Consider the following 23,566-nt stretch of genomic DNA (forward strand, 5'->3'; position numbering starts at 1 on the left):
TGCTTCTAGTTTACCTCCCCTGTAGGCAAGTAGTATTAATAAAATACACTTGATGTGACATACATTTCATACCCTCCTATGATAAGTGAGTAATTTTTCCAGCTTAATATTGGAGTTTTCAGAAGTAATACAGACCAGGTTATTTTTATGTATTTATATGTTATCATGAGCAATTATTTTTTAAATCCAGTCATTTTAATTGTGTGTTTCAGAGGCATTCTATAAAATCCTGTGGTTTTACTGAACTAAAATTTAAGTAAAATCTAGCAGTCAAAAAAGAAATAGTGCTTTTACTAAATGTCTACTTCTTGCAATGGAATAATGTACACTTCTTGAACCCTTTAGATGTTGGGGATCAGGGAGGTACAGAGAATATAATCGAAATATTGATGTCTTTTGATCAGCTCTGATCTTTGCTTCCCATAATGCTTTCCACCCTGTCAGCTTGTCCACTTCTGTCTTTGGGGATATTTGTTTGTTCCATGTACTGACTAGTAGTTACCCTTTGAATCATTCTGGGACGTTCCACTTCTAGTTGAGCATACAGAATCCAAGCCTAAGAAGGCTTTTTCAGATGATTTTTTTCTGTATAATATATACTTCTTACTGTTAAAAAAGTATTACAAACTATTAAGGAAGAAAATCTGAAGAGAAAAATTCTTAATAAGTGTTTTTATTATTCTTCCTCAGACATTCAAACGTGTTTTGATCAGAGAAGAGGAGTATGATTCCATTATAGTATTCTATAATTCAGTTTTCATGCAGAGACTGAAAACAAATATTTTGCAGTATGCTTCCACAAGGGTATGTTTAAATTATCCTTTGGGGAAATCTAATTATAAAGTAATGGATCTTATTACAACATTAAATAAATAACCTGCTTCTTGTTTTTGCTCTAGCCTCCTACCTTGTCACCAATACCTCACATTCCTCGAAGCCCTTACAAGTTTTCTAGTTCACCCTTACGGATTCCTGGGGGGAACATCTATATATCACCCCTGAAGAGTCCATATAAAATTTCAGAAGGTCTGCCAACACCAACAAAAATGACTCCAAGATCAAGGTTGGTATTTTCTCTTTAGGAAAGTGATAAGAAGTAAGGGGATAATTTTGATCCAAGAATAATGTAAAGCTTTCTTTGTTTAAAATAAGCTAAAGAATAATGTAAAGCTTTCTTTGTTTAAAATAAGCTAGACTCTTGAATTTCTAATTTGCTTTTTTATATTAAGCAACATGACAAGAATTTAGGGGGGGGAAATCTGTTTACTTGGATGAGTTTGAAAATTTTGTCATCAACTTTAGTTTAGTGTCTCCTTTTGTGAATATCTGATAACCAGTTTGTACATTTCAAAACACTTTGATATTTTTACAAGTAGCCAACGTGAGAAACAAAGTAGATTCAGATTAAAAATTCTTCAGGTTAAAAATTTTTATTTTACAGTTTACTGGATTTCCTGTGAACTCTGTCTGAAGACCTTGTTCATTTTGCATGGATATGACTTTAAATATAGATGACTGTCAATTTAAGTCTTTAGAGGCCCATCCCTAACTCTGCCAGTGGCCTCTTTATATTACTTTGGGCAGATCTCTCTCTACTTTAGAAGGGTGCTATGGATCAGTGAAGTGATGAGTGCAAAGTTGTTTTAAATTCTCAGTTGAAAGCTTCTGTATAACTATAAATCATTATATTATCTTCCAATCCAATCATAAGTTCTCTCTGGCTTTGAAGTTCTTCAGTTGAATAATTATATGTTATCATGGGCTATTAGAAACTGACTTTACTTGTATAAAGTAGGAGGCAGATTAGCTAGTATATTTAATGTAGTCTCATCCCAGAAATGGTCAACCTATATAGTTGTACCTAATGGGCAAGAAAAATAAAAAAAGGAGAAGGGGCTATATTAACTGTTTAGAAATATCTATGTGGTGGGTTTAATTACATGAGTAATGCACACCTGATAAAAATTTCAAATTCTAGGGGCTGGGGATGTGGCTCAAGCGGTAGCGCGCTCGCCTGGCATGCGTGCGGCCCGGGTTCGATCCTCAGCACCACATACCAACAAAGATGTTGTGTCCACCAAGAACTAAAAAATAAATATTAAAAAAAATTCTCTCTCTCTCTCTCTCTCTCTCTCTCTCTCTCTCTCTCTCTCTCTCTCTCTCTCTCCTCTCTCACTCTCTCTTTAAAAAAAAAATTTCAAATTCTAAAGAAAAGCATGAAATAAAAAAATAATTGAAAATATGATAAGTGTTCCTGTGTACCCCTGTATCTTTCTTTTATTCATTTGATAATTGAAAATCCTATTCTTATATCTACAGCTTACATTATAAACTATGAAGATAACATCATGTCTATTTAGGAAATTTATACAGTCCTGTGCTGCCACATGAAAATATATTCTTATATAGTTTTAAACCATGATGTTTTGTATTGTTTTTCTTTAGTAAAAAAGTCACATTCTGAATATCCTAACCCATAAATCATTGATTGGGCATTAAGAAAGTAATATCTTAACACTCTATTTATGTAGCCTATTTAGGTATTCTGGCCAATCGAATAGAATGATGACCACTTATCAAGAAAATGGAGAACAATAAAATCTATATAGCCATTAGTTCCATGTGTATATTTTTTTAGTTGTAGATAGACACAGTATCTTTATTTTTATTTATTTATTTTTATGTGGTGCTGAGGATCAAACCCAGGGTTTCACGTGTGCAAGGCAAGCACTCTACCACTGAGCTACAACCCCAGCCCCCATGTATGTATTTTAAATCTGTGTTATGTTAGATCAAAGCTGTTTTGCAGCTTTATTATCAGGAACATAAATCATGTATTCAAAACAAAGACAACAGACTAATGGAGATTTCTGATTCTGGGATACATAATAAATAACCTTTACTACATCTCAATATTAGAATTTTGATTGTTACTTAATACTGTAAAGTTTTGCCAAATGTCACTTTAATTTTAAATGAAAAATTTGAAAGAAGTTTGATAATTTATCCATTGATTTATGAAGAACTAAGTAAGGGTAAACTTAAAACTTTCTTTTACCCTTTTTAAGTATGGACAGTGGAACAAAGTATCCTAAAATTTTTTTACTTTCAAAAAAAACTTACGAGGGCTAAGGATGTATCTCAGCAATAGAGCACATTCATAGCATACATGAGGCCCTGAATTCAATCCTCATCACCACACACACACAAAAAAAAAACTTAAAAGAGACTGACTGAGTCACTATTAGAATAAGTCTCTGATTAAAGTGATTTATTAGTGGTTCTAGAGTAGAGAAAACCTTTGATTTGTGTTCCTGATAGTTTAGAATGATATGTATATGTTCATCTCTGCATATCTGCAGAATCTGTATATGTTTTCTGTTACTAATTTATATTTCATCTTAATTTGACAGAATCTTAGTGTCAATTGGTGAATCATTTGGGGTGAGTATTTTCTTCTAACAAAGTATAATGGCACAAAATATTAAGTAAAAAAAATGGCAGTATGCCACAAGTGCTCTTGTATGCCCTTGTATCATCCTTTATTTGGTGTTCTTGTAGTGGAGTATCTGTTTACTGCTCTCTACAACTTATAACTATAAAGGAAATTAAAGATTTCTTTAATTTGAATTTACAAATGCTATTATTTAAGTACTTCATCCAAGCATGTTAAATGGAATTTATATTTATCGCAGATTTTAATATCGAATCATATTCAAAATTTTAAGTGAACTTCAGAATTGTCCCCTCATTTTCTCCCTCTCTCCATATGTATTTCTTCCTTACGCACTCCCTATACCCACCCATCTTTCCTTCTTTTTTTCTTCCTTCCTTCCTTCCTTCCTTCCTTCCTTCCTTCCTTCCTTCCTTCCTTCCTTCCTTCCTTCCTTCCTTCCTTCCAGGACTGGGACTTGAACCAAAGGGTACTCTACCACTGAGCTATATGCCAAGCGATTTTTATTTTTTATTTTTAGACAGAGTCTAAGTTGTTGAGGCTTGCAATCCTCCTGCCTCAGCCTCCTGAATAGCAGGGAATACAGATGTACACCTCATGCCTGGCTCAAAACTGTTTTATAAACATTCCTCTGAGATTATATAATATAGAGAAACTCATATATGTACATATATTTGTGAACTATTTTAACTCATAATACGTCTAACACCAAATGGGTTTTTTTCCTCAAACCCACCTATTCTCCAACTGTCTATACACAACTGATGTCCTACAATTCAATTCAGTTTAGTTTTGTTTTTTACCAGGGGTTAAACCCAGGGGCACTTAACCACTGAGCCTCATCCCCAGCCCTTTTTATATTTTATTTAGAGACACTGTTGCTTAGGGCCTAACTACATTGCTGAGGCTGGCTTTGAACTCATAATCCTCCTGCCTCAACCTCCAAAGCTTCTGGGATTACAGATGTCTGCCACTAATATCGCACTGCACCCAGCCTCAATCCAGTTTTGACTCTGATTACCCAGAGTTTGCATCAGACACCATAGGTTCAAAGTTCAGTCCCATAAGACTGATGCCAGTCACATGTGTCAGGTCTATAGGTTACACCATACTGCAACCTGGAGCTGAACATTGTGAAATGTATTTGTTCCCAGTGCAATTTAAACATGAATTTAGCAGTGTTGTGAGGCCAGGCTATTTGAGGACAAGGCAGTTCTTCAGTTGTTTGAAACTCTTGTTTGACCATGTCTTGGCTAAAAATCAGGGAGTTCCTACAATACTTCCCCCTTTCAGATTTTATCATTTGCTGGAATTGCTCAAAAAACTCTGGAAAACACTTTACTTATTACTGTCAGTTTATTATAAAGGATACAGATGTGCAGCCATATGAATAGGTACTTAGGGCATGGTCCAGAAGTGTCCTTAGCTCAAGAACCTTCTGTCCCTGTGCAGTTGCCAGCTCCATTCAATCTTCAGCTCCTCTCCCCACCCTCTGGAAGTTCTAAGTTACTAAGCAAGGCTGGGTCTTTCTGGCAACAAACCCCCATCCTGAAGCTACCTAGGGGCCCAACAAGCATCACCTCATTAGAACAAAAGATGGTCCTATCATCCTTGTCACTCAGGAAATTCCAAGAGTTTAGGAACTCTGTTCTCCTAAGCAAGAGAAAGACCAAATATCATTTTGTGTTCCCACATGTGTACGTATATAATCTCAGAGGAGTGGTTACAAAATAGTTTTGGAAATCAGTTACATGAATATGGTTTAAAATGAGATACTCCAAAATGGAAGCACCATATCCAGATGTCACCATCCTGATCTCCTTATACATGTTGATATACACACATATAAACTCACTCTTGGATGCTTCTTCCTCTCAGACTTCCAGGCTATTCTTTCTCTGGTATATTTATTAGGAATTGGTAATATATAAGACTTTCCCCAGTAAAATTGGTAGGGCTTATGGTAGTCCTAATGAAAGCTTAGCTTTGGAACAGTTATTCTAGGCTGAGAATCCACTACTCTATTTGGCTTCCATTAACATCTCTAGTGGAGCACCACTAATTCAGCAGTCAGTGTGTTGTTATCAGTATGTTGCACCATCCTGCCCTCCACAGAACTTGTATTCTAGAGGAATGGGAAGAGTGCTTATATTATTTATTGTTGAAAAATAGATTACCCTCAAAATTAGTGACTTAAAGGAACATTTATCTCACTTCTGCAAGTCAGTAATCTAGGCTTCACTTAGTTGAACTTTTTCATAAGATTTTGATCTAGCTGTCAGCTGGGGCTGTAGTCAGCTCCAGACCCAACTGAAGGAGCATCTGCTGGCAAAGTCATTCATAATTGTAAGCTGATACTTGATGACTTTGGGCCAAACTTGTCAGTTCCTTGCCACTTGGGATCCTCCACTGTGCTCATTCATATCATATAGCAGCTGTAAATATGCCCCAGAGCCCAAGAGCAAAGGCTTTAAGAGCAAGGTGGAAGTTAGTATTTTTCCAGCCTAATATTGAAAATGACATTCCATCACTTTCCTCATATTATTTTGGTTATAAGCTCAACCCACACACAAGGAGAGGAGGATCATATAAGGGTATGAATACCATGAACTGGAAATCATTAAGAGTCACTTAAGAGGCTGCTGACCACACTCCCCAAATGAAATAACTAGAGATAGGTAAAAGTTTATATACTAAATGACCAAGTACTAAATATACATTGTAAATATTCAATGTTATGACATTTAGTTTAAGATAGGCTGCACATCACAAGGGAGATGTGGAAACGTTCAAGTAGGGTTGGGGCTGGATGGCTATAAAATTGAGGTCTTCAAACTTCTTTGCTTGCCATACCTCTTAAAAATCACTGAGAAAATATTGTATATACTTCCATAGTTTAAAGTTAGTAACTAAAAATCTTAAAAAGAGGGGCTCATTGAGTGCTCTAAGTATATTTTCCATCAAAACCTACTTTTGCACTTGATTTCTGGAAAATAAAACAAACAGCAAAGCTAATTCTACTGTCAAGTCTACCAGTTAAACCAGATTTAATTTCTATCAGAAAGTTTGGCTACATCTTTCTTTTTAGTTCAAGTAAACATGTTAATATACATCTCAGACATTCACCTCATTTTGTTTCTAAAATTGATAGCTAAGTAATATATTTTTTCCACATATTTGTCCATTGGATAAAATAAGGTCATGTGCCCACTTGATACTTTTTCCCAATGCTTTTTTTGCTTTGTCTTGACAGTATTCTCCCTCCAGAGATATCTCAAATTATCTCCAGTAATACTTACGGAACTCAAAATCTGAAGTCTTTTGGATATTTGTTTATTTTTTAAATTTTGAGAATTAGCAGTATTTCAACAAATACCATACTTGTGGTGATTTAAATATATAAACTACATGACTTGTCAATCTAATGCCCATAAAATAAATTTAAAAAATATTGTTTGCTGAACATATCCGGCTTATCATATTCTTGTGATCTTCTTTCTTGTTATTTAATATCAAATATCCTAAAAATCCTCTGTCAAAAAAGAGTTCCAGGGGCTGGGGCTGGGGCTGAGCGGTAGAGCACTTGCCTAGCAGGTGCAAAGCTATGGGTTCGATCCTCAGCACCACATGAAAATAAATAAATAAAGGTATTAAAAAAATGTAAGCATAATATACTTAAAAAAAAAAAAAGTGTTCCAGAAAGCTGCCCAACTTTGCAGGTGAGTTCTCAAAACAAGGAGCCAAAGCATTCAGACTAGTAATCAGATTTGTTAGAAGAACAGTAGGAACCTCATGGGGAAAAAAATAGGAGAATTTACAAGGGGTGGGTATTTAATGGACAAGAATTGGTATACTTATTCTGAAATGTTTTTATTTGGTCCAATAAGGCAGAAAGTTAAAATGAAAAGATGTACTTCTGCCTAATTTTTTTACACACCTCAGACTATGGTTAATAGATGCTAACTTCAAAATGCTGACATTAAGTGATTTACAATAAAGAATTATGTAATTTGTAGACTTCTGAGAAGTTCCAGAAAATAAATCAGATGGTGTGTAACAGTGACCGTGTGCTCAAAAGAAGTGCTGAAGGAAGCAACCCTCCTAAACCACTGAAAAAACTACGCTTTGACATTGAAGGATCAGATGAAACTGATGGAAGGTAGGAATGTTTTGGAATGTTTCCCAAAGCCCAGAATCTCAGTGCTGCCCCTCACTCCCACCAGACCTTCCTATACCAATTTTATGTGGAGGTTTAAGGATGGTTCAGATTAATAGGTGTGAATGTAGCCCAAAGTTAAAAGACCACAAAAATCAGATATCATTTTCTGAAATTCAATAAAGATATCATTTTTTTAAAAATTTATAAATAAAATTTTGATGGCTTCAATATTTGAGTTAAAAATATTTACTCTTTGCTGAGAAGAAGCTTTTTAGTTTGAATCTATCCTATTTATTGATTCTTGATTTTAATTCTTGCATTATAGGAGTCTTATTAAGGAAGTTGGAGCCTAATCCCATGATAGAGATTTGAGCCTTCTTTTTCTTCTAATAGGTGCAGTGTCTCTGGTTTAATTCCGAGGTCCTTGATCCACTTTGAGTTGAGTTTGTGCATGGCAAGAAATAGGGGTCTAATTTCATTTTGTCGCATATGGATTTCCAGTTTTCCCAACACCATTTGTTGAAAAAGCTATCTTTTCTCCAATATATGTTTTTTGGCGCCTTTGTCTAATATAAGATAACTGTAATTATGTGGGTTAGCCTCAGTGTCCTCTTTTCTGTACTATTGGTCTACCAGTCTATTTTGATGCCAATACCATGCTATTTTTGTTACTATTGCTCTGTATTATTGTTTAGTGATGCCACCTGCTTCACTCTTCTTGCTAAGGATTGCTTTAATTATTCTGAGTCTCTTATTTTTCCAGATGAATTTCATGATTGCTTTTTCTATTTCTATGAGGAATGTCATTGGGATTTTGATTGGAATTGCATTAAATCTATATAGTGCTTTTGGTAATATGGTCATTTTGACAATATTAATTCTGCCTCCAAGAACAAGGGAGACCTTTCCATCTTCTAAGGTCTTTTAATTTCTTTCTTTAGTGTTCTGTAGTTTTTGTTAAAGAGCTCTTTCACCTCTTTTGTTAGGTTGATTCCCAAGGTTTTTTTTTTTTTTTAAAGAGAGAGGAGAGAGAGAGAGAGAGATTTTTTTTTAGTATTTATTTTTCAATTTTCGGTGAACACAACATCTTTATTTTATTTTATGTGGTGCTGAGGATCGAACCCAGCGCCCTGCGCATGCCAGGCGAGTGCGTTACCGCTTGAGCCACATCCCCAGGCAGTTTTTTTTTTTTTTGAGGTAAATAAAGAACCTACATCTTCAGAACAAATTTTTACCACTCGCACATCAGATAGACCACTAATATCTAGGATATATAAAGAACTCAAAAAGCTAAACTGCAAAGAACAAATAGCCCAATCAGTAAATGGGCCAAGGAACAGAACCTCTCAGAAGGTGATATACATACAATCAATCAACAAATATATGAAAAAATATTCAACATGTTTAGCAATTAGAGAAATGCAAATCAAAACTACTCTAAGATTTCATCTCATTCAGTCAGAATGGCAGCTATTAAGAACACAACAATAAGTGTTGGCAAGAATGTGGGGAAAAAGGCACACTCATACTTTGCTGGTGGGACTGCAAATTGGTGCAGCCAATATGGAAAGCAGTATGGAGATTCCTTGGAAAGCTGAGAATGGAACCACCATTTGACCCAGCTACCTACTCCTCAGTTTATACACAAAGGACTTAAAAACAGCACACTACAGGGACACAGCCACATCCATGTTTATAGCAGAACAATTCACAATAGCTAAACTGTGGAACCAACCTAGATGCCCTTCAATAGATGAATGGATAAAGAAAATGTGGTATGTATACACACAATGGAATATTACTCAGCAATAAAAGAAAATAAATTATGGCATTAGCAAGTAAATGGATGGAGGTGGAGAATATAATGCAAAGTGAAGTTAGCCAATTCCTAAAAACCAAATGTTGAATGTTTTCTCTGATATAAGGAGGCTGATTCATAGTGGGGTTGGGAGGGAGAGCATGGGAGAAATAGATGAACTCTAGATAGGGCAGAGGAGTGGGAGGGAAAGGGAAGGGGCATGGGGGTAGAAAAGATGGTGGAATGAGATGGATATCATTATCCTAAATACATTTTGAAAACACGAATGGTGTGAATATACTTTATATACAACTAAAGATATGAAAAATTGTGCTCTATAGGTATAATAAGAATTGTAATGCATTCTGCTGTCTTATATAACAAATTAGAATACAAAATAAATAAATTTTTAAAAAACTTACTCTTGAAAAATACTAATTTCTTTGTTTTATAGGAACCATTGAAAAATATAGAATCATAAATTTGTGACATTTTTATTTTAGATGGTTGACTCATCAACTACTCAATAAAACAATATCATCAAATATCACTGAAATCACCATAGAAATTTGAGTTTTGCATTTATACACATGTATGTGAAATACTTTGTTTTTTAAATCTGCAGTAAACATCTCCCAGGGGAGTCCAAATTTCAGCAGAAACTGGCCGAAATGAGTAAGTACTTATTTCACCTTATAAATATGAAAGAAACAGTTATTTTTATTGCAAAAGCCTTTTGCTTCATAAAAGAATACACATAATTCCTTTTCAAGTAGCAGATGTGTTTATGCATTTAAAATATTTTTGTTGAGAGTATTTTATTTACCTCACACAGTTTTTAATTAAATGTATGCTGCAGAATGAAGGTCTTTGTCACCCTAACATCTTAAGTGCAGGAAGACTAAGAAGCGAAATGTTGCCTGACCACATCTTCAATGTAGTGCATATGGTCAAAAAATACTGTATGGCAACAGAACCATCATGAGGAGGTCTTTTATGTATGAAGGACAGGAAAAGGTTTCACAAACCTAGCATATCCTCACCCTCATTTAAAAAACACTGTCTTATTCTGCTTTAAAACATGTTCAAACAAAAGTTTTCTATTACTAAAACTCAGACTTTTGGTAAAGAATGCCAGGTTATTTTCTAAGTTTGGAAATAAAATTGGAATGTTGACCTGGGAGTATCACTCAGTGCTACAGCATATTTGCCTAGGATGTGTGAAACCCTGAGTTCAATCATCAGCCCTGCCCCCACCCAATTTTTTTTATTGGGGATGGTGATACTAAGGCAAATGGAATCCTATTCTAAACTATTCTGAGGCTATAAAAGAAAATTAATCCAAGTATAGTAGATGGCAACTCTGTAGGAAAAGATAAATGTTCACAATCTACTGCTTGGTTGTTTTAGGTAGGTAGCTGTAACAGTGTGACAGTTTCTGATAAGTGGTGTCAGATCATTTGTAGGAAAAGAATCTGGAACTTGTAAAAGAAGAATGTTTAGAAAATGAAGGTTGTTAAAATAGTCATTCCTGGGTCATAGGACATCAATGAGAACAATATCAATTAAAGCCTAAGAAGAGGCTTTCAACTGTCTTCATAGATACTAACTTGGAGACATAAAGTATTTAAAAGAATACTTTTGGTTGATTCTTAAGCCATTTTTTCCCAATGTATTGCGTTACAATTAAAACTAAATATAGCAAACATTTAATTTGTTTGGATTTTATATCAACTGAAATATTCCTATTTTAACTTTTAAATAGTTGTGGTTTTTCCTCCCAATACATGAAAATAAACATGAAGCTTATAACCAAAATCATGCTGTGAAGACATTTGGAAGCATTTTGGAATGTACAGTATGCATTTAAAAAGGAGCAAAAGCCTATAAAAACACGTATATTTTCTTAAAGAGTTCCACAACTGTAATCAGTACATTTCCTGGTGACACACTTAGCTACGATACAGTTTCCTCTTCCAGGTCAAAGTTCATGGATTTTGTGCAGATGGAAAATTCAGGACAATTAGTGGGAGTTTTAACCCCTGAGGCTAAGGAAGGTATTCACCAGCTTGCTTAAAATAATTTTATTCATTATTACTGAGGGAAGAATAGAAGTTCATTGGATTAGACAAAAGGGTTTTATTTTATTTATTTTTATCTATCTATAATTTTTTGTGGTTTTTATTTTTGACCCCAGGGGTGCTTTACCACCTGTAGTTATATCTCCAGCTTTTTTTTTTTTTTTTTTTTTTTTTTTTTTTGAGACAGTGTCTTGCTTAGTTGCTAAAACTGGCCAGGAACACTTGCAATTCTCCTGCCTCAGTCTCCAGAGTATCTGCAATTACAGGAGTATGTGACCAATCCCAGTTCTCAATTTTAATATTTGCTTAGAGTATTTTAAAATTTATACACACATCAGGACATTTCATTAGTACGTGCTTTGAAACACTTTAATTCACATGTTGTAGTCAGTTTTACTCACATGACTTTAAAAACTTTGGAGACCCCTGCCTTTGCAAGATTTTGAGCTCCATTAGTTTGACATGAGCATAATATATATGGCAGCCCCTTGCCAACATACCCAGTACCATCAACACTATTAACAGGTCGTCTTCTCTTTTTCAGCATCTACTCGAACACGAATGCAAAAACAGAAAATGAATGATAGCATGGATACCTCAAACAAGGAAGAACAGTGAGGATCTCAGGACTTTGGTGGACACTGTGTATACCATGTATGCCTCTGGCTTCATTATCTCTCAGAGATGTGACTGTATAACTCTCCCAAGTTCTGTTTACAGCCACATTAATATCTCTTTTTTGTAGATATAAAATGTGCAGATACAAGTTGAATATTTGTGTGGGTGATTCCTAAGCCACTTTCAATGTTATATTCAATGGTATATGCATTGTTATTATACAAGATTGAAAATCTTGTGTAATCCTGCCATTAAAAAGGTATAGCAGATCATCACATTTCCAAAGTAAAATTGCTCTGCTTTATGAATGAATTGAGGCTGCCTCTGGAGTGGGAGTACTAATAACCCATGCCTGTCTGACTACTTTGTCTTCCCTTGTAGCATATGTGTGATGTTTGCTCTTGGTTTTATTAATTTATATGTATATTTTTTTAATTTAAAAATATGAACACCCTTAGAAAATGTGTCCTGTCTTCCAAATGCAATTTGACTGACTGTCCATTCACCCAAATTATCTTAAACTCTTCTGCTAAAACAGATTATTATTAGAAACTAGGAAAAAATTAATTTTACACATTTGATTTGATTTTAGTATTGGAATCTGATGTATTATGTGCTTTTTTACAAATTTTCTTTTACATACAAGCAAAAAACAAAGTACAAACATGATACTGTCATACTACTGACACAGATTTCATACCTCAGAACTTATAATAATTTCTTTTCTTTATCCAAACTCATGGTTTAAAATGCATATTATTGTAATACTCTTGGTTTGGGGTTTTTGTTTTTGTTTTTTACCATTCATATCACTGAATTTTTTAAGTACCTATCTGGTACTTGAAAAAGTAAAGTGTCCAGTCAGAGCTTTGCTGAGGAGGACTCTAATACAGTATATCCCAAGTGCACTTTCTAATGTTCCTGGGTCCTAAAAAAATCAAGATACAAATTAATTTTATTCCATAGCAAGTCTGTTAACTATAGAAGCCTTGAGGGTTTTTTTTTAGTTTCCCTTAGGGATTTGTTTAATTGCATCTCAATAATTATTCTGCCCTCCTAAATTTGGGAAGGTTTGTGTTTTCTCTGGGATGGTACATGTCTTCCATGTATCTTTTGAACTGGCAATTATTTATCTTTTATTTTAAGTCAGTATGGTCTAACACTGGCACATTAAAAGCCACATTATCTCTAGTCCAACATTGCAAGTAATCAAAGGTCTTGTAAGTTAGGCATTAATTTTTCTGATTTTATGCAAAAGCTTCAAATTAAAATAGCTGCATTAGAAAAAAGTGCTATCCCCCTTCCCCTACACCTAAAGGTGTGTTTAAACCGTCTTGTGTGATTAACTTATTTAGAGATGGTATATATAAAATAGGTGGTATTTAAGATAGCATCAGCTAGCATTTAGAAAAATCATTTTGTCTAAACTCAGAGTTCTTTTTAAAAAGAAATCTGGTCTTATTTCTTAGAAAACAAAATTTTCTGTTTAAACATCAAACTTACTATTTTGACAGTTATCTTGATAACAGGCACTAGAAAGCTTTACCCCATTTCTTTTTTTCTTTTTTTTTTTTTGCATGAATAGCATACAATTCAGTTAGTTTTTATGTCAAGGGCTTACCATATTTCTGAGTCTTTTGCTCATAAATTTACATTAGAATTAGTGACAGAATTTTAGGAATTTCAGAGATCGTGTATTGAGATTCTTAAGACTTCAGATGTTGCTTTATTGCTTTTTTTGTACTGGTTAAAACTGTACATTTAAAATTGCTATGTCACTATTTTCTAAAACTAATAGTTTGTCTATTTTAAAATAAATTAGTTGTTAAGAGTCTTAGTGGTTTGATGCTGTGGTCTTTTTATTAGGTATAGCAGTGTTCCCTTTGGTATGTAAACTGTCTTCTACTATCTCATCCGATGAATTCAGTATTTAGTGGACCCTTTCTGCTGCTGATTCCCAAATTTGTTTCTCCAGCCCTGACCTGTTCACAGAAATTAAACCTATCATAGCCAATCAAACTCTCAATTCCTACCCCACTCCAATTTCTCACAATTTAAGTCAAAATCAACAACAATATCTTGTTTCTACTCTAGTCTTTCCCCATTTTTACTAAACACTTATCAAGCAAAAAACTTAAGAGTCACCTATTAATTCCTGTCTGGATCACTATTTATTCATTCATTGTTAAAAATCTATAAAGCTGAAAACCAAGTGGTCCTGTGTGTTTGGAACTAAAAATCATATGAAACCAGAATCTTATCTAAATTGCCATAGTCTTTAACCCACTTACTAGAAATATTCATCTTTCTCTCAGAAATATTTAATGTTTGATTATCATGAGCTAAGGCCCTATACAGTCTTATATATCATGTGGTATGTGTCATTTTATTATTATTCTTAACTCCAAAAATATATATATAATGCAACTAGCACACAGGTTTATTTTTAGTTTATACAATTTCTCAGAAGTGGGTGGAAAATGCAGTGCTTTCCTTCTGGAACAGCGAATTTATTCCTGAAGGAAGAAAGGCAAATAAAGAGGCTAGAGCAGGACAAGCAGCAGGTGAATCTCAAGAGGCTGTACTCATATTGCATGAGGATCTTAAATGAAATGTTGTGTTAGGTCAAGTCAAAAATCAAGCAGCCTTAACAACACTAAGCATTTTTGTCTTGGTGATGGAAAATTAATCACTCCTGATAATTTAGCATTCTAATTATTTAAACATTCATTATAATAAAAGGAACAAGTTCAAATTCATGTATTTTACTTTTCATTACAGTTTTCTGGCACAAATGGTGGAGGGGAAGATCCTGCCTTCTATTATTATCTGGATGATCGCATAGAACTTGCTTTTAAAGGCATATTTTTGTTCCTCATTTTGGGACCAATGTATTGTACATATCAAGTTAAATATTCAGTAGAAATTCCCTCTGGACTAAATTGGTATTTTTAAAAAATATTTATTTTTTAATTGTAAATGGACACATATCTTTATTTATTTTTATGTGGTGCTGAGGATCGAACCTAGGGCCTCGAATGTGCGAAGCGAGTGCTCTACCGCTGAGCCATAACCCCAGCCCCTAAATTGGTATCTTATAGAAAACTTTGCCACACCACAAGGCCAGGTGTGGTGGCACACACTTATAATCCCAGCTACTAGGGCTAAGGCAGGAAGATCACAAGTTGAGGCCAGCCTCAGCAAATTAGTGAGACCCTGTCTCAAAAATAAAAAGGGCTAGTGTGATGTAGCTCTGTGGTACAGGTCTTCTGGGTTCTATCCCCAGTACCATTACCAAAAAAAGAAAATAGTCTACCACAGATAAAGTTTCTTAAATGGAGACATTATGGTGCCATAGTTTGTATGTCAAATATATGGCAAAGGCCACATGTTAAAGGGTTGGTTCCCAGGGTGGCACTGTTAGGAGGTGGTAGCAGAATTTTTGAGGGCTGGATCATAATGGGAGGTTCTAAGGTCACTGGGGGCATGCCCTCCAATAAATTATGGGATACCATGCTTCCTGTCTCTTTATGTTTCCTGGCTCGTGATATAAACAATTTGCTCCACTATGTACTCTTGCCAAGATGTGCTGCCCTCACCGGAGCCCCAAAGTCATGGGGCCACCTGATCTTAAGCTGGAATTCCAGAACCGAGAGCCAAAATAAACCTTTTTCCCTTTATAAGTGAATCATCTTAAGTATTTCATTATAGTAACACAATACTGACTAATACATATGGTAACACTATGTAATGTGTAAATGAGATAAAAACAAACTCTTTTAATATGCAGCTGAGAGAGTCATCTGTTCTCATAAACTCTTCTGTTCATTGTTTTGAGGCTGTACTTACATATTAGAATTGACATGTAACACTGATAATTTATTTCAACGTTTCCTGTGATAATTTTTCAAAAAATATATTTTTAGTTGTCAATGGACGTTTATTTATTTATAAGCAGTGCTAAGAATCAAACCCAATGCCTCACACATGCTAGTCAAGGGCTCTACTACTGAGCTATACAACCTCAGCCCCTCTATGTGGTTTAATATGAAAGATTAAATGTATTGTACAGATCAATATCAGTTACTTCCTAAATAGAAAATGTTATGATTTTTATTTAGTTAAAGTTACTGAAAAAAATCTAAGTTTTATATTTCAATGTTTGGGTAAAGACTGAATATAAAAATAACAGTAAAATATGATTTTTCCTTTTTCTTCACAGTTTGCTCAACCTATTTGCTATGAAAATGGAGGAGGGGGCTAATAAAGAAGGCGAGGTTACATAGTTTATGGTTGCTTCTTTTCATTCTCACTGGTTAAGAATTCTGCCTCTAAATAAAACTCTACATGTTATGGTCCATTTATAGTAGCTGTACACTAAAGAAGATATTTAATATTCTTAACCTTTGCTTTTTAAAATGAATTAAATGGCGTCTTAAAAAATGTCTATCAGCAAGTGAGGATACTACTTCATTCCTACAGAATCTTGATTTTTCTCTGTACATCAGGATAAAACTATATTGGAAACATTAAGACATTGAACTTTTCTGTGGAAGTAAGAGATGAAACAAAACTTCAGGCTAGAAAAACTTAAACCTGTATAAAAGAAAAGATTCATTCATTTCTGATGCAGAGTCATTTTGAAAATCTACCTGTGTGTCACTTATCACTAATAAACAGAATATTCTGAGGCTTTGTAAACACTCATCTGTCAGAAGGAAATAAAGGAAGGAAATCTTTTGGAAGTGTCGGTGGCAAGTCTGTCCTCCAAGACCAGAGAGAAAACATGTTTTTTCAGTAGATGTTTCCACCACACCCAGGACTCATCTGTCATCTCTCACAGTGGTCTAAAATTAGCTCTTCCTTATTGTTTGAAGTCATAAGTTTTACGTGCTAAACTACTTGATTCTCATCCCTGGCAGAACATCAAAAACACTTATGGAGCTTTTTAAATACTCTGATTTAGAATCCTCAAACCTATATTCTGTAAAGTCCCACAGATTACTCTGCTGTGCACAGAGATAAGGAGCACTGAGATGATATTGTACCCCTACAATATGAGAGCACTTAGAGAGAAAACATGGATACAAATCCAGAGTAACAACTTGTACCCTAGGAGTATGACTACTGACCTGTTATGAAGCCTGGTAAAGGGTAGTCCATTTATCATTACTAAATAAACTTCTCTGTTCCCCTTTCAGTGTTCCAATTTTTACATGAAATGTTTATTAAAAGGGGGAGGGGCACTGAGGAGCTAAGACCCGAAATGCAGGTGGAACACAGGATTTATAGAGCAGTGAATCCTGTATGGCATAATAATGATGGCTACATTTCTCCAAACACATAGAATGTGCAACAGCCTTCAGGTGATGATGTGTCAATGCAAGATCATCACCTGTAAGAAATACACACTGTGGTGGGGGACCCTGGTAATGAGGGAGGCTACACATGTGTGAGGGCAGAGAGCACAATAGGAAATCTCTGAATCTTCATCTCAGTATAGCTATGAACTTAAAACTGCTCTTAAAAGAAAGTAACCTTGTCAAAGGCAATAATATGAATAGTAACATTTATGTTTTAAGTAGGCTTTGCTATAAGACATAACTGAAAAATTTCCTTAAAAACAAACATATATCACATGGAAATACATATATCTGAGACGTGAAGTTGATATTTTATAATTTCACTGCTGCTTAGGGATTAAAAATGCATTTATTCTATTATCTGCAAATAAGCAATTTATTATTATCAAATAGTTCAGCATCAGAACAAGATTTACAATTCTAAAAGGGTCTTCTTTACATAACATCATATTGTGAGATATATATTAGAAGAAACGAATACTATGTCCTGTTCCATTTTCTCTTTTGCAATTGAGTAACTTGTTTTGATCTAAAAAGTATAAATTTCTCTCACACTTGTTATGTAAGTATCATTTCAGCTAGTACAATTATACCAGTGCAGTTTAAGAGACCTGTTTTATAGTGACATATGATCAACTGTAAGAAAAACTCATAATCATTTTTACTTACAAAGGCAAATCATCCTTAACACAAACAAAAGCAAAGGACCTTGTTATGCATTTATGTAAGGCAGATGAACCCAGAAATAACATTCATTTGAAGGTAATACTTCATATCCAATAATCCCATATGATAAATTAATTACTCAGACTAAAAAAAATTAAAATTAGCCCTTGGGCCTTTGACAATTTAATTGCTAAGGCCTTTTGTGAATTCTAATTAGTGCTCTAAATTAGCCACTATTTCTCAGAATGATGTACCAGAAGACTATGAACCTCAATAATTATAAGCTGTTTTATATTTATCCTGTATAACTTCTTTATCCAGTATTCCACAAATAAAGCTGTTCTCAGATCACCTTTAAGATTTATAATCAATTAACTGAGTGCCTATTATATGCAAGGCACTGTTTTGGGTGCTGAAAATGTAGTAGTGACAGCATTCTTTGTCTAGTGAAGTGCGTACTACCAGCCTGCTGAATAATGGAACACCTGGCCAGAGGAGCATATACCAATATCCCAATGAATCAAAGTTGTCCAACTGATTCAAAAGAGGAAATGGTAAATATAAGACATTTGCATTGTTTTCCTTGAGCACAGTTGCATCTGATGAGAGTATTCAATGCTTTCTATGTAAACTTTGGATTTAGGCATATGAAAAAGACTGATTCACATCCTTCTAACAGAATATAAGTATTCAGCCAAAAGTAGCTGATTCTACTGTTAAACTGAAGTGAAGCTATTCACCACTGGCTTTTTTGCAGGGGAAATGGAAAGGTTCAAAAACTCTTCTTTTCCACAGATGGGATCAATTTTTAAAGGCTCCAACTCTGCTGGCTTTGCTAATGAAGTTCTTCAGGAGATCATGGTCCATTTCTGCAAAGCCTGAAGTTTGTGTCACTACAGTCAGATGATTTATGCAAAACCTGAAGCAGAAGTCTTCTAAATCCTAGAAACAACAATAACAAAGGCTTATTAGCAAGTTCATATTTCCCAATACAGTGCAATATAGCAGGAGAATTCCTCAAATAAGAAAAAAAAAAAACTGGATAGCCAATAGGAGGAGATACTGATAGAGCGATACCTAAGCAATAGTTACAGAAAGTATGTAACTAACATGAATCCAAGCTTGTAAATATTTAAATAACAGAGTAAAACCTAGCTCCCTCATACCAACTGGTGCAGAGTCTGGCTTTTTCTTCCCAGAGATAAACACCTAAGTATATGAATTATCCAGTACCCTTTCTAGTGACAGTACTTGTATCATTCATTCCACCTTTAATATTTGTTAAAAGCACTACACTCCCTTTTTTATGTTCCCTGAGCACTTTAAATATTTCTTACCTACAAAATTTTTAAAAGAAATGGGTGAAGCCATAAAAATTAGTAATGATGGGAAGTTGCTTCCCTTAAATCATTAACAGGCCACTGTTGTTTTTCCTTTGCAAGAAGACAAAGGATGGGGAATGGGATGGATGGGTTTTGTCATACTACACTTATCTTCAATAATCATAACTGCACAGTAGCCCAGTGTGTGTCTGGGCCCTGGATTCAATCTGCAGCACTAAAATAATTCTAACTTTATTATTTTTGCAGTGCTTGGGATTAAACCTAGGACCTCGCACATGACAGGCAAACACTATCATTAAGCTGCACCCCAGCCCCCAGTTGCTTTTCTGATCTGAGGATAAATGAAGCCAGCCTGCTGGGACCTCTAAGAAGCCTCAGATGTTCCCTGGGCTGCTGCCATGTGACACAGCCAAGGGGCTACCAACTGGTGATCAATTTTATATATATATAAAAATATTTTTTTGTTAGATGGACACTATACCTTTATTTATTTATTTTTAATGGTGCTGAGGATGGAACCCAGGGCCTCACACATGCTAAGCAAGCACTCTCCCATTGAGCCACAACCCCAGCCCAGTGATCAATTTTTAAAGTTTCTTCTCCAATGTTGCTCAAACTAATTTATAAAAACTAAAGTCCTAAATAATTTCCAAGTAATTACATATGCATGTTACAACTGTGGTCTTTTTTTATTCTTTAGGCACATATAAACTACAGCAAATGCTGAAGACAAAAATGGATCAAAATTAGCAATTAAAGAGAAAATTGGCGATATTGATAGCCATGTCAATGCCTGTAGTACATTTCCCTTTAAGTAAGAAACAAACTACATGAAGATAACTATTATTTCATCCTAAACATAGCTGGGTTGATCACACCAGCAGTGACAGTTCAGTCCGAGGCAACCTCGCAGTGATAAAGCAGGGAAAATTCACACCCACGCTTGATATGGTAACATGTTCCTAATATGTGCTGAATACAAATGTGCTGACTATCCCAATATCCACTTAAAATCATGTCTCTTGCTTAACTTTTAGGAATAACCTTTTTGCTGGCAGCACACGCATGTGAACCAAGACAGAAATGCACTGAAAGCTTTGGCTGAATTCTGCCAAGGAATTGAAGATCCCATACCCACCCCACTCACACGGCAGCATGAACACACGGAGGTAGGCGGCTGGGCAACTGGGAGTCTTAGGAGATATGGACAACACAGTAAAACTGCTAATTAGTAAGAGAACTAAAGGACCCTAACAAGTTATCACTTGGATCCACCTTTTTTTTACATCCTAGAATGAGAATGTCCTATAATTATTATAAGGACAGGACTTTGAAGGAGTTCTTGCAATATAAAAATTTAAGAACTGGCATGGGGGCACTAGTTATAAGGGAATTCTATCCATGTAAAACAAATCCCCATCCATAATTATTATTATTTTTTATTTTTATTTATTTATGTACTTATTGTTAAAAGAACTGTAGTTTATTTTAAATGCTATTACTTATTCAGCTTCATCTTTTAAAATAGCTCCCTTAATTCTGCTGGGCAACTCAACCACATTTCCCTAGTTCACTCATTCTCCTACATGACTTATACTTTCTCCCATTAAACCCCAATAACATAACTTCCCACTTTTCTAAGGAAACAGCTCTCTAAGAGGATCCACAAACTCTTGCCATCCTGTATTCTGGCCTCCCTGGTAGACATCCAAGGCTGAATAGCCAGTGATGGATGGAAGACTAGTCCCTGGCTCTCTGACTAAATCCCACTGCCCTACCTACTCAAGGACCCACTCTAGTGGCTGCACCATTAACTTATTCTCTTTGTTTTGTTTTCTTTTGTTTGAGAGGCAGATACCAGGGATTGAACTCAGAGATACTCCACCACTGGGCCACATCCTCAGCCCTATTATTATTCAGAGACAGGGTCTCACTGAGTTGCTTAGTGCCTTGCTTTTGCTGAGGCTGGCTTTGAACTTGCAATCCTCCTGCCTCAGCCTCCAGAGCCATTGGGATTACAGGTGGGCACTACCACTCCAGGCCCATTAATGTATTCTCTTTGAAAGGATCATTCCCATCATTATACAAACACACTTCAATTTCTTTCATCCAAACAATTAAAAAATGTCTTACTTGACATGCCTCTCCTGTTTCTCTTTATAGCCAATATTACCAAGAAAAGTTGTCTCTATTCCCATCTCCAATTCCTCTGCTTCCATTCTCCACTCAGGCTTTACCCCCCTCAATGAATTGAAGCAAGGTGACCAGATTGCCTGTGGCAATCTCACTGCCCAAACCACTAGTCAGCTTCCAGGGCTCACCCTGACCACTGTCAGCATCAGACATGGTTGAGGTCTAGGACACCTCTCCTAGTTTGTCTCCTACCAGGCTGCTTTGTCCTTTTTGTCCCCGTGGCTGGTGACCCCACATCTTCTTTGACTCTATACTGAGTGCCTGCGACATTATCCTCAAACATGCCTGTCTCATGATATCCTCACAGCTGCAATACATTTCTCTCTGAACTCGAGAGGTTATGCAACTTGCCTATTACCCATGTTTAAGGCATCACATCCTTAACATACTCCAAACCAAATTCCTGTTACTTCCCCCAAAATGCTGCTCCTCCTCATCGTCCCTATCTCAAAATGACAATTTCATCCTTTTAGCTGCTCAGGCAAAAATCCCTGGAAGTTATTCTTAAATTTTCTTTTTTTTTTCCTTACCAATCCATCAACAAATTTTATTGCCTCTATCTTCTATATTCATACTCCAACCACTTTCCATCATCTCCACAGTGAGTGACCCAGACCAACGCACGCACCCTCCTCACTTCCTAGAGCATATGGCCTTCTAACTGACCACCCTCCTGGCCCCCATACATTATGCAAGGTGGGTCAGATTTTTTTTTAATGCTGGGTGGAAAAAACATCTCAACTTTGAATATTTAGAAATATATATACATATATAATGTGATCTAGAAAAAAAAATCAGAAGTTCCTGATTTGAAAGTTGCAATGAAAACTGTAATGCTTTCTGGCTAATGAGTCATTTCCTTCCTCATAATTTTTGTATTTTTTACATTTTCTTTAATAAGTACATTATTGTTTACATAAGCAGAAAAAATAAGTTATAACCTTTTTTCCACTAAATGTCCCTGTTTTTTGACCAAAGGAGAGGATATCTTATACCAAAAGGAAACTGACTCCAAGAAGTTATGGCCTGTTTCCTAAAGATTTCGTTTAAAATTGGTTTTCTTTCCTTTCTTTATTATCGTAACAATACACGGTCACTATAGAAACTTCACAAAAACAAAGAAAGAAGATAAAAACGACAACCTCACCACCCAATGATGACCACAGCCTATAATCTTTAATTTTTTTCCTACTAGATGATGAATTCAGTCTTTTTTCTATTCAGCTGTTTATACTTCTTAAAAAAATAATAATGATAGGATCACAGCTTTTCATTTAATGTTAGATCTTGAATAGTTGCACAATTGCATACTATTAACATTTTATAAATAATCTTCTAATATTCACATTGACTTTTTCTAATTTTCCAAAATAATAAACTGCTGCAGTGACCATCTTTGAAGTTAATTATTTGTTCAAATTTATAATTACTTCCTTAAAATAAATCCCTATAAGTGAATTCCTTAGTATGAGAATTACATCTATGAGGCTTTTAACACATATTATATATAACTGGCCCCAGAATGACTGTACCAATTCATATTGTCATCATTTTAGGAGAATGCCCATTATTCTAAGCCCTTATTATTTATACAAAAAAAAATATATATATATGGCTATACTTTGACAGGTGAAAAATGATACTTAATTTTCGTTTATATTTTTATTTATATTTTTCATATTTCCATTTGTTTTTTGGTCCATTTTTTTTTCAGTCAGGCTGCTCATATTTTCTTTTTCTTTAAACTTGTTTCATTTTTATGTTGCAAATATTTTCCCCAGTGTATCATTTACTTTCAGATTTTCTCTGCAGTATTTTGGTGTAAAAAGATTTTTATCTTTTGAAATCAGGTCATATCAACCTTTTCCTTTGATGTCCTCCCTGACATCGT

At 35.0% G+C, this 23,566-nt stretch overlaps 2 protein-coding genes across 26 annotated transcripts in view; one reads left to right on the forward strand and one right to left on the reverse strand.

Annotated features, from left to right (window-relative positions):
• The window catches only part of Rb1 (RB transcriptional corepressor 1), a 150,244-nt gene extending 136,297 nt beyond the window's left edge, over window positions 1-13,947 (forward strand). For 4 of the 5 annotated variants that reach the window (XM_078016005.1, XM_078016003.1, XM_078016004.1 and 1 more), the window contains 6 exons: window positions 691-804; window positions 900-1,063; window positions 3,414-3,444; window positions 7,471-7,613; window positions 10,037-10,086; window positions 12,037-13,947. In XM_078016005.1, the coding sequence (XP_077872131.1) occupies window positions 691-804; window positions 900-1,063; window positions 3,414-3,444; window positions 7,471-7,613; window positions 10,037-10,086; window positions 12,037-12,110 (576 nt within the window). In that variant the 3' untranslated portion in view covers window positions 12,111-13,947. Of the gene's footprint in view, window positions 1-690; window positions 805-899; window positions 1,064-2,449; window positions 2,763-3,413; window positions 3,445-7,470; window positions 7,614-10,036; window positions 10,087-12,036 lie in introns of those variants that run through there. The other variant, XM_078016007.1, reaches the window with a different exon arrangement.
• A 3,856-nt stretch (window positions 13,948-17,803) lies between these two features.
• Rcbtb2 (RCC1 and BTB domain containing protein 2) overlaps window positions 17,804-23,566 on the reverse strand; it is a 39,064-nt gene continuing 33,301 nt past the window's right edge. For all 21 annotated transcript variants that reach the window (XM_021729747.3, XM_040281530.2, XM_078016011.1 and 18 more), the window contains one exon: window positions 17,804-19,081. In XM_021729747.3, coding sequence (XP_021585422.1) covers window positions 18,941-19,081 — 141 coding nt within the window. In that variant the 3' untranslated portion in view covers window positions 17,804-18,940. The remainder of the gene's footprint in view (window positions 19,082-23,566) is intronic.

This window comes from Ictidomys tridecemlineatus, chromosome 6 (assembly GCF_052094955.1).
Source record: "Ictidomys tridecemlineatus isolate mIctTri1 chromosome 6, mIctTri1.hap1, whole genome shotgun sequence".
Lineage (NCBI taxonomy): Eukaryota > Metazoa > Chordata > Mammalia > Rodentia > Sciuridae > Ictidomys > Ictidomys tridecemlineatus.